The 18,228-nt window shown below is 35.4% G+C and overlaps 2 protein-coding genes across 2 annotated transcripts in view; both read left to right on the top strand.

Annotated features, from left to right (window-relative positions):
- PGAP1 (post-GPI attachment to proteins inositol deacylase 1) overlaps nt 1–12,882 on the top strand; it is a 34,341-nt gene extending 21,459 nt beyond the window's left edge. The window contains exons 20-27 of the mRNA XM_014879388.2: nt 648–741; nt 1,349–1,439; nt 1,654–1,851; nt 2,080–2,212; nt 2,620–2,670; nt 3,549–3,772; nt 4,116–4,220; nt 5,042–12,882. Coding sequence (XP_014734874.2) covers nt 648–741; nt 1,349–1,439; nt 1,654–1,851; nt 2,080–2,212; nt 2,620–2,670; nt 3,549–3,772; nt 4,116–4,220; nt 5,042–5,180 — 1,035 coding nt within the window. The 3' untranslated portion in view covers nt 5,181–12,882. The remainder of the gene's footprint in view (nt 1–647; nt 742–1,348; nt 1,440–1,653; nt 1,852–2,079; nt 2,213–2,619; nt 2,671–3,548; nt 3,773–4,115; nt 4,221–5,041) is intronic.
- Nucleotides 12,883–13,026: 144 nt separating this feature from the next.
- Nucleotides 13,027–18,110, top strand: C7H2orf66 (chromosome 7 C2orf66 homolog). The gene is made up of 4 exons (XM_014879424.2): nt 13,027–15,120; nt 15,665–15,807; nt 16,694–16,894; nt 17,866–18,110. Exons 1-3 carry the CDS (start codon nt 15,075–15,077, stop codon nt 16,874–16,876), a joined length of 372 nt encoding a protein of 123 aa, XP_014734910.1. The 5' UTR covers nt 13,027–15,074; the 3' UTR covers nt 16,877–16,894; nt 17,866–18,110.
- The last annotated feature ends 118 nt before the right edge of the window (nt 18,111–18,228 follow it).

Here is an 18,228-nt window from a genome sequence, read left to right as displayed (position 1 = left end):
TCAATGAAGAATACATTTCGACATGGGGATCAGTAAAAATAGACTGGCCATCTGCAGTTCTCTGCATCTCAAGAGTAATTAATTTGCAAGCACCTATGTGTAGTGCTGGAATAAAACTGGCAAGGTTCTCTACGTGAATGTTGCATTTAGAGCAAAGATTTTTCATTTTGTTGTTATTTTACAAGAATTTATAGGCCATTGGTATATAAATCATGACTTGGGAGAGTGGAAGCCAATTAATACATGCATAGAATTCCTTCCAAAAGTTTTTTGCCTCAAAGCATATATAACTATATGCAGATTTTGCTTGGAAAGTGGCCTTTAAATTGCTTTAAACTTACTTTACTGAAATGTGATATTTGATTTTTTTCATACTTGTCTTGACTTTTTCATACTTTGTTTCTAATTTGATCATTTATCCAAACCTGTTCCGTTAGCTGCTTATGAGAGATTCTAGTATTTTCCATCTATAAAATTAACTGCTGTTGAAGGTTTTTAAATATGCATTAAAATGAGAAACTGGATCTTTTAAGAAAGATTTTCTAATCTCATTATCATTCTGGCTTCATGATAATACTTGTGTATGTGTTTTTAAAATACATTTTTATAGATAGAAGTGAAGTTATACCTTTATCCTTGTCTTTCAGATAGTAAGGTTCCATGCTGATGCTTTTCCAGTCTATATTGTTTCTAATATTCTTCTTACTTATGGAGGACAACTGAGCACATTGAGATCAACAGGTAGCTTTCTAAAAATCTTCATATTTTTCTGTCACAAGCGTTTTTAGAGAAATTGCTTATTGATTTTACTAATGAAAGACATTTCAGCTTATGGAAATACTTGGATCTGTGCTCTTCATTTTCATTTTTCCTTGACTGGTCGTTCTTCAAGGTTGTGTTGTAGCAAAATATTTCCTTATTTTAAATCAGTCTCTTCTCTGTGAAATATTGGTGTTACACAGTAGTTTAGAATTACCAGAAATCTACTTAAAAGTACATGTAGAAGTTTAAAATACATTGTTAATGTGCAGAAAACACCATTTCTTGCAGGAAGATGAGATCTGCATAACAGCTTTGAGCCATGTCTTTAGACAAAATCCATTTTCATTAAAATTCCGGGGATGTTTGTAACTAACTCCTTAATGTCTCTAGAAGCTCATGTGCCATATTACCTTAATGTGGGTGAGCCAGTGGAGAAGGGTGCAGCCTTGCAGTACTCTTACAAGACATGGTTGTCTTATTTTCAGGTCAACTCACCATTGTCTGAATTGATATTTTGTTGTGGATGATCTTTGTTAGAGTTCATGACATGACAGTAACTAGAGATGCTCTCTGTTCTTGGTTCTAGGCCAGTGTTCAGACTTCTCCCTCGAACTAGTTAGGGCAGCAAAGCCCTACAAAGTAGAACCTCTTATAAGCATTGTTGTGTTCCTGCAGGGGTGAGTTTGCATCATTTATTTGTTTAAAGCAGTTTCCAAAAGAGAAGTTTCAGTAAAACTGTTGCTGGGGAGGAATATTATTTTATCTGTAGTCACTGCAAACCCCTGACTGTTATTTTGCTTGAAAGACTGTAATAGAAGGAATAGTTGATAGATATCTAACTGTAAGAGCAATTGGAAGTGATAAATAATACTGCTTTCATGTTTTTGGCAGGTTTAACTGGTTTAGAGAGATATGGGAATCACTGTCACTACCAGAGGTGGATGCTGCTGTACTGAGTAGTCAGGATGCATGGTTCCCCCTTGTGTCCCTGATTCTATTTCTTTTTGGGACAGGCATTGCCTACTGGAGTGGAGTATTTTTCTCTACATCTCTGAGACTCTTCTCTTCATTATGGTTAACTCTGATTAGGTAAAACAACGTGATTATATATAATTATGCTCTTCTAGATGACTTTGACCTTGACAATTGGGGCTTTTTGCTTGTTTACTTCTGTGTGAATGCTTGGGCAAGATTGAATTCTGGGCAGATTGAATTTATACATGATTTTAGACATCTGGGTTTGAAAGCAAGCAGAAATTGATGTCTGGGAAGAAGTACAACAGGAGTTTTGTTTCTGGTTTTGTTTTTTTTTTCCAGACCTACTGAATTTGAAAAAGATAAGTTGATTACACCCAGAAGACTCTGTGGGATGATATCTCTTGCTTTGGTTAGCTGGACCACTTGTGGTGCATTTGCTGTACTCATGATTTATCTTCAATACTTGTTCAAGGTACTGAAAGGCTTAACATTTTGTATTTGTAATTGAATGGAAAACTTCAGGTGCTTTGAATTAACCCTAGGTTAAAAGCAAAAATCCAAATTACCCTTTTTCATACATAAAATAAATGTTATTATTCTCATGTTTGAAACAGATATTTCTAATTTATCAGTGTCATAATCTTGTCATTTGTAGAATTTTTCTTTTTGTTAATGCTTCTTACAAAGAAATCTGTTGGTCCCATGTGCACACTACAACCTACAACAAACAAATGGAAAATTTTAACTTCTACCTAGGCAATATTATAAAAACAAAGACTAATAGCTCCCTTGAAGAGTAAGGAATCCTCAATTTCTTTTCCTATACTACAACTTTTGTGTGAAGAATCCTTACTAAATAAACAACTGCTTGTCTTACAGGTTGTAAAACTGCATGTGACTGTAAAAGCAGAGCAAAACATGCACAACAGGGTGAGTCTGTTTTCTGCTTCTTTTCCAAACTGTGGCCAAAATTTTTCTGGCAAACTTCTGCCTTGGCACTCTCAGGTTGTGCTGCAGTGACTGGGTAGCTGTAGTTCACTTGCTGCATGTATGATGTGAAAGAACAGCCTGGCCATGAGCAGCCTGCTCCATCACACGTGGCTGCTGTTTGAAGTTTCTGCAACGTGAACTTGTCATCTAAGAAGAAAATTCTGACTCTGAATGCACACAGAATAACAAATTTTGTCTAAATTTTGGTATTTGATTATGCATGACTTATCTTAAAGAAAAAAAATTCTAGGTAATAATCTATACTGCAGGTAAAACTCTTTTTTTTTTTTTTCTAGAGAGGCAGCGTGTGGAGTTTAAGGTTTTTTTAGTCCAGATATGACAGATAGGATGAATTAGAAGAGTATGGACTGAGACTGCAGTAAATAGGGAGCTGTCTAAAATACAGTGAAGAAGTGTTGGATTTCATGCAGTGTGAAGTTGATTTTCTGGGTTACTTTAAGGTATAGGATCAAAGATGTAAGCAGGTGTGGATAACAGCATATGGTAACTACCTGCTCTTTTTTGCAAACATAGAACAAAGCAGTCTGACACAAAGTTGTTGAAACTTTTCTTTGGGTTTCTTTGGGTGCATTGTTCATGTGTTTAGTTGAAAATCCTCTCCCTTCATCTCTATATAATTTTTTGTTTCATTTGTGAATTTTGCTTTTGATGGCTTTTTGAGGCATAAATTGCAGATTTTTTTTTCCTAAATCACAGCTGGTGTGATACCGTCAGGGTATTTTTCCCCTCCTCTTTCCCCAGCATGGGTTCCTTAAAGCCTGTGTATGTTTTTTGTGACTTCTGTCTTTTATTTCCAGGATTCAGGCCACTCAAAAGAAACTTCACAGAACTCCAGTACACACACAGTCAAAGCCCAGAGTTCAGTGGACAGCATTCCAGAAGCAACCCAGTCTCCTTCCAACAGTAAAACACTTGCTGAAGCTGTTAACAGTCTTAAGATGCACATTACAATCCTTAATTTATTCACGTGGATTGTGCTGCTCAACTTGCCATCTTTAATTTATTGGTTAAAAAATCTCAGGTAAATTTAAAAAAATTTAAATTGATACTAAGGTGGAAGACAGTTACAGGAACCTTTTGAAGATAATAAAAATGACAAATGTTTGATTCCTTACATTATTAGTTTTCATACAATTTTAAAGACTTCTGTTAATTGTTTTCTCTGTCCTGTCTGGTTTGTATTGTGGTGTAAATAGGTGTTAAGTGAATCAGTGATATGTTGAAGAAATTAATGTTGCAGAAAGGATTTAAACTCAGGCTGGGATGCCATATAGATTTCATGTATATTTTTTGTCATCAGCACATGAATATTATTTGGCAGCCTAGTTTAGATGTGATGTGTTTTTTAAACCATTTCTTTGCAGGTACAATGTTAGACTTGATCCTGATCCCTGTAGATCCACAGCTATTATCCTCGTCTGCATTTTAGAAATTCTAATGAATTCGAGTTCTTCTGAAGTGAAATCAAGGTACTGTACTCCAGTCTCTAGTTTTGCTTTCCTGCTTCTTCATGAATTACCATTTGTGTGGTTAAACTTAATTTATGCTGTAATTGTTCAGCCTCTATAGAGATTCATGAACTCATATGGTTATGTCTAAAAGATGAGCTAAAATGTGTGCAAAGTACCTCTACTTCAGCTAAGAGGAAAAAAATCTCTTGCATTTGCCCCATGGAAATAAATTATGTACTATCTAAGCAATTGGCTGCATAACAACTTTTGAAATACGACTTTTTAACTCACAATTCATTGAATCCTTTCAAGTGTCACAGAATCCAAATACATGGAGCAATTATTGTCAGACAGTTACAAGGAAAAGGGAATTCTAAAGGCTTGTAGTTATGTTTTTGTAGCTCCCCTTATGGGAGTAGGAATACAGTGTGTTCTCTACTGGATTAAGAAGTTCTGAGAACTTTGTTTTGCTGACAGAATATTTCTTGTTGAGAAATGAAATTAGTCAATGCCTCATGAATGACAACCAATAATAGCAAATGTGAGTTATCCTCTTGACCAGTACTTGTTATCTCAAGTGATCTAAACCAGTCTTCCTATGTTACAGAGAACAAATTTCTAAATTAATATAATATTTTTAATGACATTAACATTTTTGAATAATTTCTCTTGCTTATGCATCAATTTTTATGGCCTATTAGACCTAGTTGTTCATTTTTAAAGATTTAAAAAGCATTGAAATATAAATTACTTTACAAAGGAAAATGAAATATGGGATTTGCATTCTTTCTGCATTTCTGGCTACAGAATGATAATTCTTTTTCTTTTTTTTCTTACAGTAAACTCTTAAAGATTGCAGCCAAAGTTCCACTCCCTTTGTCTGTTGCAATGCTGGCCTTTGGACGAATGCATTTATACAGAGTCCCACACTTTGTAACCTTTTCTCTTCTTCTACATGTGCTGTGCTGTTTTGTGTAATGTTCATTCTATATAGGACATATATAGGACAATGCACCCTAGAAACTTAACACTGGAGGTGGGAAAAATTGCAACACAGAAATGCCTAAATTAATATGATCAGTAGTTTACATTATGTGGGAAAGAGGACAGAACTGTGAATACTTTACAATTCATGGTTTTATTCATGTTGCTAAGAAAAGTTTTCCTGGTGTTTATTTCTTGTCTCTGAAAATGGAGTGATTTAACTGTGTGTAAGCACATGACTCATATCAGTGCAACATCTCAATACTCTGCCTTGTAAACACTTTGGTATTTCACTATACTGTTTGTGAAAAGAGACTTTTTTTTACTCACTGTGCCATGCAGTGTCTGTGTTCTGAACTTGCCTCTCTTGCAGGTCTAAAGTATGCTGGTTAAAACTCAATACATTTCAAGCACACTGTGACTATCACAAAAACCACACAGCCAAGTATACTTTGAATTATTTTATGTTACATTCAAAATCTGCCGCATTTGTGTCTAGACAAACTAGAATGTACTGCTTATATAGAACTGTTACTTCTATCAAATCATTTGTTCAATCAGTGTGAGTTGAACATTTGTGAGATTATTGCAAGTCTTACACATTTTACTTTTTGTGAGAGTGAGAAAACAACAGTATTCTATGTAGCTTTCTATTCAGGAAGGATACCAGCAGATTCATAAACAATTTGCTGTAATGTTGTTTTAAAACATTGTCAGTTTTCTCTGGAATTTTGAAATTAATCCTTGGACTTTGTCCATATGTAGAAGCTAGCAAACGTTGAGATATGGTGTGAGTTAACAGTGCAGTTGCTACACTCTTTCTAAGTAGACAAGACAGGCTTTTTTCCTAAACAGAGAATCAACCACCTCCTAATAAATGCCAATACATAAAATGAATATGGAATAGTTACAACCCTGCAAACTCCTGTCCTGCCATACACTGCTAACTTCTGCATGTGGGCAAACTCAGTAATAGTGGAAAATACTGACCATAATTATCAGCTCTGTATAAATTTTATCTTAGTGCCTAGATGCTACAGTGACTGCCATTTATAATAAAGCCTACAATAGCTCTGTGTAAGGAATTCTGTCCCCCCTGGCATGTGTTTTGCCAACAGAAGAAATCTCAGCAGTCCTTAGATTTAAATGATGTATTGATTCTATATAGAGGTGAGCTTACTACTTGCTTCTGTGTTAGCTGTCTCTGCTGTGTCTGAGATACCTGTTACCTTCATCTGGAAATACCAGACCAGCTCAATCATCTTGTAGGAATACCAAGAGGAAATCTGCTGCTCACAGTCAATCAAGTATACTCTTGATACAGTAGTACAGCCAGCCTGACCCATTAATTCCATTATATCTTAATAATCTTGCCTAAAGTGCCTCAGTTATTTCTAATGTATTGTTAGGGTCAATTCCTTTGTGCTGGCTGGAAAGACTCAATTCACACAGTGACTTTCCAAAATGAAGGACAAACGTGAAGAAAGCCACGTGTGTTTTGTTTGCTTATATCCAAGTCAGCAGTTCAAGTTATTAGTAAGTTATTAAAAGTGCTGTAACTGAGTAAGGGTATTGTAGTTAGCCAAACCACTGTCACTGTTATCAGTAATCTCTGTGCTGGTATTCTAGTCTTAACCTTTTTTTAAAAGAAGGTTAGATTATATATAGTGTTTGTAAATCAGAGAAGTTATTTGAATAGATTATATCTTGGTATTTTCTAATCAAATGTATGCTACAGTATATGTATATAAGATAATTTGTGTGACTTAATATACTTGTAGCTAAATGCACCAGTTGGTTTAACTAGAAATAGCTGCTCAGACATAGAAGAATAGCATTGTACTTGCAAATGGCTGTGAATGAATGATGGTGGCAGAACTGCATTAGGGCTGGCAAAGGGCTGTGAAATGTGCAGGGTCTGATTTCTGTGGAAGATAGTTTTCCTTGACTTTTCATGGTCCATTTGCCTTACTACTCTATTTTACTTTTGGTTTTGTTTTGCCACCTTGACAGGCTCTTTCTGCATGAATCCCTTTGTTGGAACTGTTGGAAATGAAACATACTCAATATTTACTATCTTTGATAGCTTTCAAAATGTGCTATAAAGTGAAACAGATGGATTTGCAGCAGCATAGGATAACACCAATGTTTTTCCATGTAATGATTTTTTTTTTTTAAGCTGGAGTTCTGTTGATGATTGTTAGCATTCTTCATAAAGTGGGTTCCAATATCTTGTGTATATTTCTGCCCGATTTTCAAGTTGGAAGTAGGAATAGTTATAATCCTGAGTCTGAGATCCCAGATGACAAGATTTTCACATCTCCCTCAACATTCTCTTTTCTCAGAGAGGGTTTATCTTTCCTGGGGAGAGGAGGGCAAGTCTTACTCCTATTTTGAATTTATATGCATTGTGTGCCATTTAATAGATTTAAACTGTTGTCAGGGATGTGCATCTGGATTGTGCAGTGATTGGGGACTGGACAACTTCAACTGTTTGGCAGATTAGGAGTTTAATCCCAATTAGATTTGCCATATAATCAGTGGATGGTAATAGGATTAAAACAAGTTTTAGAATTCATCCCATTCTAAGAGAGGATGAATTATCCTACTTGTCATTCTGAAAAGGACTAGATTTTGTAACAGTCTGAGATTGTTTTTCAGGTAAAATGCAATGACTGTTCGTTGTTGTTGATTGTTTGTCTGTAGTTCTGCGACTGCTCAGAGTTACCATTTCATCAGAAACACAGGATAACTCAATATATATCTACTGTTAATTGCATATATAAGGAGATGTAAATATTACTGAAATATCCTTTATTGTGAGTGGGCTGCATTTATAAAACAACTTTTGGCAAATACATTATTATGTCTCCTATTGCCTTTAATTACATTAAAATTCCACTTTGCTCTTCAAATTTTAGATTATCTAGACCATGTGGGAGGAGATCAAGGCACAAATTTTTAAGGGTTTAGACCTCAGGATGCATTCAAAATAAGAACTATTTATGTGGATCTAATATAATTTTTAATACACTATCAAAAACAGAATAAGGAAACAGGGTAAGAACTTAAAATACTAAATGCCATTAATTTTTGGTACAGCAGAATCTTTATTTGACAGGGACAGATTTAATGAGAAGCTTTTAGTGATAGCTTCATCCCCTGAAATTACTATTAAAGTCTATAATCTTTTCTGCTTGGTGTCATCAAACATGTTCCTCACAGTCTCATCATGCTGCAATGACATGTGTAGCTAACACTTCATAGAAAGTCTCTATGTGTGTCATAAGGAAAAACTCACCTCTTCACTGGAATTACCAAATGTCCCTTGGAACTGAGTGAATTGATGTTGTCCAAAGCTAATCTTTTTAGTTGTGATTTAAAAGTCGGTTGCAGTGGGTCACATTTCAGCATCCTGTTGAAAGAGGATTGGTCTGAGGTGGTTTTGGTGCAAAGTTTCTTTGTATGTTTTATTTCCAAGGAACCTGCAGTAACTGGAATTTAGCTTAATATTATTTCTGACATTTAGAGTTCTGCCCTGATTTTGGTTTTGAATGAGCTAATTCATGTAGCAAATCATTCCTTAATATTAATTTGCTACGTTTCAAAACAAACAAATGAACAATAACAAAACCCTAAGCAGTGCAGTAGTAATACACTGTAGAAGGCAGAGACTGCTGGTATGTCTAAGTGAATTTTTCATCTATAACCTCATTGGGCTAATTTTTCAAGTCAGTTATTAATAAAATAAAATGTATTGACATTTAACCTTAAAAGCATTGCATATGTCAGTGTTTGATACATCTCATTTTCTGTGTGTTTGCCAGTAACAAGTGATGAACTCACTTGGTGTTTTTCTGAAATCTGGTAAATCTGATAAATCTGACAGCACAGAATAAAGTTCATTATGTAGCTATTAATAAATGTAAACATTTGAGAAACTTTGATTTGAATCAAGTTTATTTCAATACAGGGTTGAGTGTGTTTAGACTTTTGTTGTATTTATATTGAGCTAAAACCAGCCATTTACTGACCTTTAATACTCTGAGCTCTGGAAATGTTTTTGGAAGTGGCTGCAGAGTCTGTACAGAATTGTGCTGCTGTTCTAAGTCACTAAGCTACTAGAAAGTTGTTAATTGTAAAGCAGACTGAATTCTTAATGCTTATTTTCTATTTAATGTTTTAACGGTGAATGTTTCTCACTTAATTTACAGCTTTGACTTTTCACATATTTTTTTTTTTTCTGGAAGATAATCAGTGTAGCTTTTGTAAGCATTTAGCACTGTACTGTAAAATATAAAATTTTCATCACTATCTTTAGGGGAGACATACTTGTGTCACCAAAGTTACATACTGCTGTTGTATAGCCTCCAGGAAATGTGTGGCAATGAAGGACAATTCAAAACTAATCAATTTTTTATGTTCAAGTAAAATTTCTACCTTTATTTAGAGCCAGACCTTTAAACTAGAATATTAGAATCCATAAAGTCTTTAAAATTTTGAAAACGTTTTGCAAAGACTATAATTTCTGATATATATTTTTATTTATGTAAGAATGTGTTCAAAGCTTTTAATCAGCTCATCTGTTCTTAAACTCAAGTAAAAGGTATACACTTTGTCTTTATTAATAAGACACTGCTGCTTTTAAAAATTAATTTTAAGCATTTTGAGAGAAAATTCCATAGCTCTTACTTAAGCAAATCTGCCCAGCCCTCAATTATTCCGGTGTCTAAACACCTAACTGCTTCAAATACGTGCTTATTGCCTTGTAGGATGAAAACCTGAGCTGTAATATTTTGACTTTGATTTTCTTAAGATTTAAGGTTTCTTTCTGCATTCTTAAATGTAGACACATTTTGCTACTCCTGCTGTCATACACAAACCTTGTAAGCACAGCCCCTACAGTTATTGGCAGGTTGTGCTCTGGATTCTGTAGGAATGTGTGGTGTCAGAGCTGAGTTTGTCTCTAAAAAGCAGGAGTTGTGAACATCATATTTGTTATTTGTGGCACATCATTGCAGTTCATCCTTCCACATGCAGCTCTTTGGTTGGCAGTGTCTCTGTCCTGTAGTGCCAAGCACGATGTTCCCAAAACAGTGGGAACTGTGACTGACCTGGGAGGAAGTGCAGCAGCTGTGTCCTATAGACTCGTTCTGTTTGTTGAAATACCAGCCAAGACTATTTTCCTCCTCCAACTTATCATTTCAAGGTATATCTAAGTATCAAATGTCAAGTGTGTTGATGTTTATTTTTTAGAAAGGCTAAGTGCATTATTTTGGGATCAATTCAGGCTTCAGTATTTTCCACCTCCTTTCACTCTGAGTTTGGAAACAGGATTTGAGACTGCAGCACCTGACAGCTGGAATAATTTGCAGAGGTCTACAGGTAGTAGACAGGACAAATATAACTAGAATGCCAGACCAAAACTGAAATGTGAAATTCCTCACTGTGATTTTAAACTTGTAGCTTTCTAGAGGAAAAAAAATAAATACACTGTGCCTTAAACCAGTAAATGAATACACTCTAACTGTAGCCTGTGGACTTCCATAGCCTTATATTTGATTTTTGATGTTGACCAAAAATACTTGTGTGGATCATACTGAAACTTGATTTGGGGAAAATGCTTTAAAAATTATTTTGACCCCGTTTTACACTTAGAGAAATGAAGATTTATGACAAATACAGGATATTTTTTGTTTGGAATCACACCAACCAAAGTCAGAAAGCTTTAGCTGACCTGAATTTTTCAAGCCTTTCTGTTGTGACCAAAAGAAAAACAAGGAAGGAAAACTAGTCGCAGTTACCTGTTTCAGCTTTGAAGTCTGTGTGTCAAATTACTTTTAAACATTTTGATCTTTAGTCCTCAAAAATTAAAAAAAAAAATCCTCTTAATTGTAATTTGAGCAAAATACTGTGTTTAAGCCATTGAATAGAAAAATCTTCACAAGTGTGAGAGGAAAACTAGACGGAGGCAGGGTTGATTGTTTGTGTTAAGGCTCTGGAAGTTTTGAATACTAAATTTTACTTTTTACGAAAAATATTCATATGTAAATCCCTGAAAATTCACATGCAGATTCCCTTTTTTGGAGAAAAAAAAATTGTACTTTCCCCCCCTTAATTCATTAAAGAAAACTAGAAATACTTAAGATCTTAAAATCTTGTTTTAATATAGTAGTTGGATTTCTTATGTATATTTTTTAATACAAAGAGGTCAGAAAAGCCACTGCTGGCTTTTCTTATTTGTCTCTAGAGGATTCTTTGTGTGTTTTGAAAAGCCTCACAAATTGTGACTTCCCCTCTCCCATATTAGCACCACATAGCACTAAACCTTGGGAAGTGATGCCATCTCAGAGTTTATTGTTGTGCTGTGGGTATTTAGACTTGCACACAAGTGACTGCACATCAGCTGGTCACAGAGCTGCTTTGAAGCAATACACAGCAAAGTTATTAAAAAACTTCCTTTCACTGAGCACCAACTTCAGTCTGGGTGCCACAGTGCTGCTGCTGCTGCTGTGGCACAACATGGAACACTCCATCTTTGTGTCTTCCCTGCTGCTTCCTTCAGCGTGCTGGCTTAGGACTTCTAAAACTCACTCCAGTCACCTCACTTTTTATTTTGTGATGATGTTTCAGCCATCCTGGCCATTGGTGATTTTCTAGTTTCTGGAATTCTAGTATTGAAACCATTGAGAAGGTAGAGCTACCTTTAAGGCCTTGATGTATGATGATAACTCGAGAAAAACTGTGTCACTTGATTCCCCAATGACCTTTTAATTGTTTTTTCAAGCACAAAGATAGAATAATGTTGGCCAAAATACCTGGTTTGGGTGATTAGTGGGGAGGGAAGGATTTGTTGGTTATAAAAGGACTTAAAACTTTGAAGAAAACATATGTGATTTTGGGAAAAGTCTTATCACTTCTCAAGCAATCTGTCTTAGGAGGTTTTAACTCTTCCTCCATTTTCAGTTCTTATGTAGCTACCGTAAATCTGATGTTGTACGTGGAACTTAATATTTACAGGTTTTTAGAGATGTTGACAAGCTATTATCTATAAATGTTTGAATAATGCTATAGCAAATTATTGTGCTTATAAAAATGTTTATAACTAAGTTCTTACAGATCATGCCATGTATCATAAACTTTGGCAAAGTCCTTGTCATATGAGATTGCTGATTAAACCTTGGAGAAGAGGTATTTTCAGATAATGTTGTAATTGCTGGAAGATGAAATCTCAGTTTTTAAAAACTGCATTTAGATACTTTTTTGTTATAGTTGAGGGCAACTTTATTGGGAGCTACTCTGGGATGTTCCTGTTTTGTTTAGAGGTTTCCCTGGCTGCAGCGTGTACTTCAATTTTTTTATTTGTCTTTTTTTTTTTTACCTAAGTGTGCATGATTTTAAGTATGTTGTATAGCAAATCCCCTGCTAAAGAAACACTTCTGTATATTTTTGTATGGTATTCCAATGTGCTTGCATTTGTACAAATGGTTGTATTTCACAAAAAGTGCCACTTGCCAGTGCTGCTCTGTGGAGTGTTGTGTTACCTGTACTGCTGTTGTACAAACATGCTGGTGAGCGTTGTGAGCAATGTTTGCCTTTGGTCTTGGCTCAGGTATTCATGTGGAGCAGTTTGGTGCTTTTCTTTCTGACTTGTAATATTTGGGATTCTAAGCAGAAATAAAAGTAATAAACAAAAGCCTCATGGTTGGAGCAGTGCTTTAACAGGTGCTTCTTTTACACCTCAACTAGAATGCAATAAAGATAATACAGGATGAAGCTTGGCTCACTCCACCTCAGGCTTCATGAATGGGATATGAATAAAATTCAAAGTGTTTGCTGAATAATACAGTTTATATAGAGCATCATATGTATAAAACTTGCTCTCAGCTGAACTAGTATATTTTAAATTTTCACCTTCTAGAGGTGAATTGCGTGGAACTGAGCAAACAATGCTATGAGCATTTTCATCTTCACTGCAGTTGAATTCAAACACCTGAACATTACTTACTGTGCCAGAAAGGTTATATAATTAGTATAGACACTTTAAAAATACTTGATTTGTTGAAGATGTTTATCAAGAAAACCTGATGCTTAAATTTGGGTGCATTAGAAAGGCAGCACCCTGACATACATCTGACTTTGACAGCATTTGTTAAGCTTAGCTACTGTCCTCAGAAACGAGGATGTAATTTAATTCAGTCAGTGTAAGTATACCAATAGTATTTTAATATCAATGTGTTCTGCTTATATTTGACTTTCTCTGAAGGAAAGAATTGAAATTACTAAAAAAAAACAACCCACACATTAAAACGAGCACTGGGTCTAAACAGACTTTTTAGCTCCCAACAGTTTCTCAAAGCTTTAGCTCAGGAAGCAACAATACAAGTGTGTAAGGATTTTTTTATTTTTTTTTTTAGACAGCTCACAGAAAATATATGCTAATTGAATCTCTTGCATATCTGCATGCTTCATTAGTCACCCAAATTGCCTGTGTTCCTCCAGTAATAAAGCTTGTTTCATATTTGCAGATGACTTTGGTATGTTTTACTAGCTGAATATACTGCATATCCCCAGTTCTTTGTAAAGAAATCAGAGGAATAAATTAATTGAGGAGGAAAAAAAGAGGTAGAAGAAAAGTGCGAGCTCTTCTGGCTTTTTTGGTTTTTTCTCCCTCCTTTTTCCAAAGATAAAGAAAGAACTAAAACCTAATCCCAAACTAAATCTTGCATTTTCCCCTTTCTGTCATTTCCTCTACATGAGTATATTTCTATTTCTAGCTGAAATATATACCTAGAAGATCAACAAAGACAGTTCCCTTGTGCTGGGACCTGCCTTTTTCAAGTTATTCTGGTGCTACTGCTCTGTTCTTGATGAGTCCATATCTGGAAGCTGAGTGATATGAAACATAATTGATGAAATTTGATGGATTTTCTTTTCTGTGTGTATTATTATTTTTTTTTTTAAATCTAAATATGCAGGATAATAAACAAGTTGGATAAATTGTCTTGAATTTTTATATACTACTGTAGTCATGAAAATAACATTGCTAAGATTTTGTTTACTGTGTTGCTAATGATGTTTGGATGTCCAAAACTTCACCTTCCTGGAAGGGTGTGGTGGGTTTTTATTTTGCTTTCAAAATTTAAACCAAAGGAAAATGTAAAGTTTCTAGTCAGACATAAATATCTATACTCTGGAGTAAGGTGATGGTCAAGTATTTCTAATTTTAACGTGTCTATTTAGGGATATATTTGATGTGATATTAAATTATGTATCATCTATATAGCAGAGAGAAGAGTGCAGTGAAATAATTAACAAAAAATACGAGCAGCTTTGATGTGAAAAATGCTATGCACTAAGGCCAAGGTAAATTAGGAGAGCCCTCCTTGCAGCCTTTGTCTTAGTTTCTAGTGTGACAGGAGGATATTAACTGCTGATAAAATCGGGGTAGGAAAGCAATGCTTCCATTAAAATGTTATGGTTTTGGATATTGAAATAGACCTTACTTTTCTCTCTCTTTTTCCAGCATCAAGAAAGTGATCCTTATCTTATTTGCTTGAAAACCATTAGTCACCATTCTAGGGATATGGCTAATTACTTTTAACTAAAAATAATATTTTGATAAAGCTGTGCTGTTTCTCCTGGGAATTGTTTTAAACTTCCTACGTGCCTACTACCGATTTTCTGCAATACGGCTTGGGAGGAATTTGTACTGCACTGTTCAATAGCAACAGGTCTGAAGAGCATCAAGGATGAAATTCTCAAGGGTCTTTATGTCATGGCTGGAAATGGAATCATTACTGTATTTTTGAACTCCTGCTAACGTCATTGACACCCACCTACAGTCTACTAGAAATATAAGTGCAGAGATCAGGTTGTTCACAGATTATGAGGAGACCAACCAAGAAGGGGCAAGCCAAAGCCAAATTCCCTGGTAAGCTCTCTTTTAAACAATGTGAGAGGGAGAATTCCTTTTCTCCCCCTGAGTCAAGCTGTGAAATGGATCTCTAGTGTGTTAGACCAGGCTGTATTAAATATCATTGCACTTATTATTATATGTAGTAAAAATTTTTAAAAATTTAATTTTTTTTTTAATTAAAAAAAAAATAAAAACTGAGCTCTCTGGATCTTGAGCCATATTTTTGCATTCTCCTTGGAGCACACAGAGTTCTGGTGCTGTATTAGCCACTGAATATGGCTGTATTTAGTAAATATAAATTTACAAATGTAATATTTTGTGTTGAGTGTTTTACTGGTCCCTCAGAAGAGAGTCCAGTGTCTAGAAATAGCTTTGATATGGGGAACACTTGTTTAGAATAATTTTTCTTCCATGTACCTTAGTACTATGAAAACAAATCGTTGATAGCACATGGATGTAATCTGCAATAGGCAGACTTTCATTGGCTTCACAAGATTTGTGTGTTCCCAGTGGCAGCTCTGTAGGATTTAAGGGGTCTGTCTGTTTGTCTTTCTTACAGACAGTCTGCTCATCTCCAGCATGAGGAAAGTGCTGCTCCTGGGTCTGTATGTGGTATTGACTGTGAGAGGATTGGCAAAGGGTGCTCCTTTCCAACCAGAAGAGAAATGGAAGCCTCTTGATAATCCCAGAAACAGAGACCTGGTAAGGAAATGTTTCAAGAAAAAGAGCTGAAGTTCTGTGTGGTTATTTTATTTTCTATGAAAAGACTCCTTATCATCTAAATTTAAAGGCAAGAGGGGCCCATTAGCTGTAATGCCAGGAAGTGTGCCCTTTGTATAGTCAATAACCATTCCTCAGTCAAGACGTACCTCTTAACTGAAGAGACATTCTCAGAGCACAGAAGTACATAAGTTCCATCCAGCAGCTTTCATTTTTAAAAAATTAATTTGATTATACAGCCACTTGTTTTATGAAACAGAAGAGGAATGATTACTATGTTTCTTTCAAATATGTGCTCTGATTGCATGTTGTTTAATCTCATGGAAGTACTAATAAGTTTTCATCTGACAGCTACAAAAATATCACTCAGAGAACATTTGCACAATCTTAAAAAGAATTTGCAAAGGAAAAAGATTGGTTGCCTGTAATTTTTCCTCAGTGTTTTAAGAAGCTTTAATTTTTCCTGAGAAGTGATTGTAAGGGGACAATTGTAAATTCAAATCAATTGCCCGTTGTTGGTGACTCTTACCAAAAGGTTTACAGAATTGTCTTGTTTGCTCTCAGCAGGGGTTTGGCTGTGCCTGTTTGACAAGGGGTGCACACCCCCTGTACATCACAGCCCCTGTGGTGCAGTGGGGAGCATAAATGAGCAGGAAACAGTTGCTGCTCTTCTGACTTCACACAAGATGTACAAGCCATGCATGGAGGGGGCATCTCTGAATTAGGTTGCCTACACTGTATCGGGTTTGATCAGAATAGAGGACTTCATCCCACAGCAGAACAACTATTAGATCTAATTTGTGTCAGTAGAAATAATTAATCTCCATCGGTCATGCTCTGTTTATTTTCACATCCTCAATATGTTCAGTTTTTCAGAACACTCCAGGCTTACTTCTCGGGCAGGGGTCTCGATCTCAGGAAGTTCCCAGCTACTTTCACTGTGAACAATGAAGGACCAAAGCCTGTCATGTTCTACTCAGATCCTATCGCTTCTGCATTTGCAGATTATGAAGAAAGGAAAAAATCTTTTCAGAACTATTTCAAAGGCTGAAAGATTCTGCTGTGGAAGGTAAAAGAGGATGCCTTGTCCTCTAACGTTATGTGTAACCAAGATTCTGACTGAGGTATAAAAGCAACTTCTTTCTCAGAAGGAATTTAAAATATAGTACCTTAACCCTTGCCTGAAGTGGGTTTTAAAATTCTTGAGCCAGAGATTTATGAGGTAATTACTACTTAGATAAAATAACACATGGTGCTTGTGCAAACCTATAAAGAACATGATTTTTTGTTTTCTCTTTTTTTTCCCTCCCCTCCTTCATATGGAGAAGTCTGAAAATGTAGAGATAATAGGGGATGTAGGTTTTATGTAAGGAAGAGTGAGATTCTAAATTGAGATTAATGGTTTCTTGTGATATATGTATATTAAGAAAATTAATTTAGACATAACTTATTGCACTAACAAAGCTTGCATTATCTTTTAAATTCACAGTAAATGTTGTTATCTTCTGCTTTATAAACAGTTGAGAATTTCAATAAGATTTAAATCATTTTGGTGATCTACTCAGTATCTTAAAATGCTTAAGTTGTAATCAATATTTAATTTTGGATTTCCAGCTCTGTCCTGTTCTCAGCCTGCTTAACCTATTCTCTCTTTGTAATCAAAATCGAAGCTCCATTATTCTTATTATCATGAACCATAATAAAGGCTGCACTCAAATTTTAATACTAAATTCTCTTTTTGCTGCGTTTTTATGTCAGGAAAAAAAGAAGCACCAGAGAATGTGTATTTTGTGTATGAAAAAAAATGAAAAGGGAATTCAGAAGGGATGCTGTACTGTAAGTCACAACAGCAGTGAGAAAATGACTGGTGGAAGTTTTTTGTCCTGCATAATTCAGGACGGTCATGGTAGTTCTTTTCAGTGTTCAGAACTGTGGAGCAGAGGTTCAGCCAGTGTTTTCTTGTCTTGGTTTGGACCATACCTTGATTACAGGTATTTCTGTCACATATTTGTTTGGGGTTTTTTTTTTTTTCTTTTTCAGGTGTTAACTTCAGGACTCCATACCAAGTGGAAACCTTCACAGCAAAACGTTACTGCGTTGACTTTTTAACTGTTAGCTGACAATTCAAAATTTTCTTCACTGTCGCCTTTTCTGCCAGTGGAATCTGGTGTCCTGCTGTAATGAGCATTATTCTGTCTATTGACAAATGTGTGCTCTTCGGCTGCTGCAGTTTGTGAGCAGAATTGTGCTTAAGTGTGAATAAATAAGGAGTGCAACAGCGTGCATTTTACTACTGCCAAGTGTTTTTGTTCAAAGCTGGTAAATAAATGTTCCCTTTCCGTTTATTAGAATGAGATGTCCCAAGGTGTTCTGTGACAAGTTTCCAGATCCTCTTTCGGTACA

This window comes from Sturnus vulgaris, chromosome 7, assembly GCF_052056855.1.
Source record: "Sturnus vulgaris isolate bStuVul1 chromosome 7, bStuVul1.hap1, whole genome shotgun sequence".
NCBI classification, from domain to species: domain Eukaryota; kingdom Metazoa; phylum Chordata; class Aves; order Passeriformes; family Sturnidae; genus Sturnus; species Sturnus vulgaris.
This window is presented reverse-complemented; position numbering and strand designations above follow the sequence as displayed.

Excerpts from the sequence above, each read along its gene's own strand:
- C7H2orf66 (XM_014879424.2), top strand. The coding sequence starts at position 15,075 with ATGAGGAGACCAACCAAGAAGGGGCAAGCCAAAGCCAAATTCCCTG. Across the intron at positions 15,121-15,664 it reads AGCCAAAGCCAAATTCCCTG|ACAGTCTGCTCATCTCCAGC; the intron begins GTAAGCTCTCTT and ends TCTTTCTTACAG. Across the intron at positions 15,808-16,693 it reads ATCCCAGAAACAGAGACCTG|TTTTTCAGAACACTCCAGGC; the intron begins GTAAGGAAATGT and ends CAATATGTTCAG.